Raw genomic sequence first — 4,370 nt, forward strand, 5'->3', positions numbered from 1 at the left:
TTTACTTCTGCTCTTGATCAACTTTTCTGAGAAACTCTGAGAGGAAGGCGCACCAGAGTCTCGCTAATCTACACCCATGTCACCATCTCCTCCCCTTACCACACACACACCACACACACCAGCCACACACACACACACACACACACAAATGTACATATATGTATATACGCACACACCTCCAAATCATTATGTCGCTTTCCTTTCATAAGCTAAATTGGGGTCAAGACCTTGATAGCTGAACAACACAAATAACAAGTATGCAGGAGGAGAAAGAGGAGGAGCGACAAAGATGCAGAGCTTCTAACAGAAAGCTCAAAAATGGTAGCACACAAAATCAAAAGGTGTGGACAAAGCAAAGAAATTATATCACAAAAGTAACAAAAGTGCTGTATTTTGTAGGAAGCAGAGTTAGTCTCTATTCCAACACATCTTTTTGAAAAACACTACAATGAAACATTCTTAACTTAAAATTGTACTAATTAACACTATTTACCATTTGTTTAATCTTCCAGTCTTTATGCTAAGCTAAAGTAATTGCCTGCTATTTCTAGCTTCATATTAATTAGTGATATCCATCTTCTCATCTGTCTAAGAAAGCTGAGAGATATCTGAGCGAGTGTATCAAAATGTCAAACTATTCCTTCAAGTTCTACTTGAAAAAAATATGTTTTTAATTTAAAAAAAAATAAAAAAAATAAAAAGATTTAGAAGAAGTATAGTTCTCTTTGTAAATTGTGTTTCCAGGTGTGTTTCAGTGCATTCTGCTGTTTTTAGGTGTGATCAGGTGCAAATAAAAAAATATCTAGTATGTTTAGGTACATTTACAAAGCATTTCTAGTTTTTGTTAAACTACCAGTATGATGAAAAACACAATAATAGTAATTTGTTATTTGTTCAATTAATTTTTTTTTTTTAATCCCCCACTTCTGAAACCAAACAAATGCCCCTGACATTGGTCAAGCACAATGGCAGGAGTACTGCTAATACCTAACATGCATTTACATGGTTGAGGAAACCTTTGTGAACATGAGAATGTGAAAACTCACATGGTTTGAACCCAGGACCCTAATGCTGCGAGGCAAAAGCGATAACACCCACAACTTTCTGACAGTTATGTCAGAGTTCTCCTACCTTGACTTTCTCGCGTCGTAAGCAGCAGAAGAGACAGTTTTCATCGAAGGACCAGTCAGACACTTCCTCGGGCTCGCAGTCTGGATAAGACAGGGGGACAGAAAGAAACATATTAAATTATGACTCCATCTCCCATAATTCCTCACTGTCTTCCAATTTGCTGCACATCCTAAATCCCAACTCCGTTTTTTCCTCCGGTCCTGTTTCAGGTTCATGTTTTGTGTTTTGTTTGAACTGTGTGTTTCCAGTCCAGTTAAATCTTAAAACCAGCTGTAAATGAGGTGTAGATGAATCAGTGGAGAAAGTGTCTGTTTTAATTCAACATCCAGTCAAGCCTGCAGAGAGTGACAGCTGAAGGCCCACAAACCACAACAACCAGAGCACTACAATGATTCACTTTTAATTACAGCCAATGATTAAATTACAGCAATGACTAACTTCATATGTCAAGTATGATGTGCAAAAAACGAAGTACTCCTGTGATTGACAGATGAGCTCAATTCACTATTGAATATATCATTGCCTAAAGACCACAAACACAGCATTAATGCCTGTGCGTGTGTGTATATATATCTGTATCTGTTTTTGAAGTATTCATGCCCTAAAGCCCTATTTGTGAATAACTAATTACCCTTTTCCAAGACTGCATTCTCTTCGTGTTCAGCAGGTTGAAGAAATTCACCGCTGTCTCCAGGTAGTTCAGTTGCTGCACATCATGAAACTGAAACATCCTGCCTTCAATCCTCTGTCTCCTCACAGCTATCCTCCCATTTCTCCATCAACTGGAGAGCTTCTGGCTCTAAAGGTAAATTCACACAGGAGTCTTCTGGATAATTTAGCAATACAGTGTATTAAGTGGTGGTGAAAAACAAAACAAATCCTAGTTAAATAGAGCAGAATTTAATCGTTGGGCACCATTGAAAAAGGTTAGATCTAGGAGGAAAGTGTTTACTACACACAACTATCCTGCAGTTGTTTGTGCAAACCTTGTGCATGAATGAATGCAATAAAAGATAAAAAATGTAAATGCACATTAATTTCTTTTAGAGGTACAACGATTATTCAAGTATGTGATTAGTCAGCGGAGAGAATTTTTTTTTAGGAAAAATATTCTCTGGTTCACTGGTTACAGCTTCGCCAAGGTCTCAAAATTTTGTCTCTGTTTTATTTAATGGAAAACTGAATTTTTTTACTGTGTGTCAGACAATACAAGACATTTCCTTAATGTCAAAAAGGACTCTGGAAAAATGTGATGGCTATCTATATACCTTATTTTTATAGACCAATAGATGAATTGAGGAAATGGTTTGCAGATTATACTTAACGTATAGTATAAAGTATAAGTAAGATTTAACAATTCGTCACTTCTTGCTTGAGTTCTTCGAAAGTCCTCTCAGTTCCCTAACCCTGGTAACTGGGATCTGACACAGGACCCATGTTAAAACAGTCCAAATGGATGTCAGTCTAACTGGGCGTGGGTAGGATCGGGGTCTTCTGTATATGGAGTGCATCCAAGCAGACGCATTATCAGCTCTGATCGTGGCCATCATAACATTCACAGCAGAAAAATGTGTTATTTGACACTAGATGGAGAGTGTGAAATGTGAAGTGAGGAAAAAATGACATGTATCGCAGCTCCTTAATTGGTGGAGCATCAGGTGCCGACGGTGCTGCCGCTGTTGGTGTTAGCTCAACTGCATTTTGGATTGGTTCAAAGTGTCTTCTGTTCTGACTTTTCCGGTCAGGTGTTTGTCTTTGAAAATGTATTTATTTTATTAATTTATTAATTATTTTTGCGTAGGTTTTCTATGGGTTAGATCAGTTCCAAAACCAGTGAAGACCTCTACTTCATGGCTTTAGCTAAGAAGTGTTGAAGTTAGGAACCAAAACTACCTTCATTCTTCACATTGCAAAAGCACAAACAAAATCATATGTCAAGAATCTTTAAAGACAGTATTTAAAATAATCACATCCCTTGCTGATTCATACAGAATTGAAATCATAACCAATCTCACAATTATCATCAGTGGTTGCTTATATCAATATTAAACCTGTGCTTGTGGGCATGATTGATTTAGATGATGTCAACTGTCAGTTCAGGTTCACTGGTTTACTCATTTCCGTTTATTGTGTAGTTATACAGCTTATATACATGTATGAGTCTTCATCAGTGGGTGGTGGATTCCAAAATCTACCAGTCACTAAATGTTTTTACCAGCCATTTTCTTGTTTTAAACAGCAGTGTGGTAACCTTATAAGACAGCTGAAGCTATGCCTGTGTCCAAAACACAGTGGTTTAGACCAATCAGCTTCCTTTGAGGAACTACAGGCAACTGCGGCACAAGCTATGGTGTGCGTGAGATGACGTGTGGGAGAAGTGACTGTTACATAGACTTACATTCATTTCCTGGAGACTTACCCTATCCCCAACCTCTAACCCCTAACCTTGACAACTGACCCAAAAATCTGCCTTTTCCCAATTGGGGACACAGCTTTTGTCCGCAATTGGACAAGCCATACCCAATTAACTGGTCTTTAGTCTGAAATGTGTCCCCAAAGGTAGTCTAAGTCAGAAACGCACACACAAACTCCTTATCCTCCGAGGCAGATTTTCTGACCTGGATGTGGCATTTGGACAACTGGTTGTCTTTTATGGCTTCCAATTTAAGGTTTTTAGTCTCAATATTGAAACTATTAGTTGTAACAACAACATAACATTGTCTGGCTTGTCTGCTTGTAAACTAACCAATCAGGGGACTCTGTATAGTCGTTTTTTTCTCCAGTTCTCATTAAAAAAACGTTTTATGACCTTTGCCTCTTTGGCCTGTGTCTCCTCCTGGGAGGTTTTCTCTGCAGACCTCTCAACCCCAGCAATGTAACGGCACATTGCTTTTCCGTGTCTCCTCGTTAAAGTGTCCGAGTGAAACAAGCAGACTTGTGATTCAATCTGCATTGTGGAATGTCAGAAATCGCACTGTTACGCAACTTTTATTTACCCACCAGTGCACAAAATCACCATTTGGCGGGTGTCGGGTGTTAATTTCTAACCCTTCCAACATCCTTCAAAATGTAGATGCATTTTACCAGTAGAGCACCTTCTGAACTGAGAGAGAGACGAGATTGCTGTCGACTTGGATACATCTGAGCTGTTGCCATGGTGCTACACTTCCTTTAAAACCCTCAGTTTAGTCCGAAACCACATCACCACTGAGTGACAAAGACATATATATATATATATA

General features: G+C 38.5%; 1 protein-coding gene across 1 annotated transcript in view; it reads right to left on the minus strand.

The window, feature by feature from the left end:
• The window catches only part of lcor (ligand dependent nuclear receptor corepressor), a 42,499-nt gene that overhangs the window by 23,476 nt on the left and 14,653 nt on the right, over window positions 1–4,370 (minus strand). The window contains exon 3 of the mRNA XM_035660117.1: window positions 1,132–1,211. Within this exon, the coding sequence (XP_035516010.1) occupies window positions 1,132–1,211 (80 nt within the window). The remainder of the gene's footprint in view (window positions 1–1,131; window positions 1,212–4,370) is intronic.

The sequence above is a fragment of the Morone saxatilis genome, unplaced genomic scaffold, assembly GCF_004916995.1.
Source record: "Morone saxatilis isolate NCDOM2014 unplaced genomic scaffold, NCSU_SB_2.0 Contig17, whole genome shotgun sequence".
Lineage (NCBI taxonomy): Eukaryota > Metazoa > Chordata > Actinopteri > Moronidae > Morone > Morone saxatilis.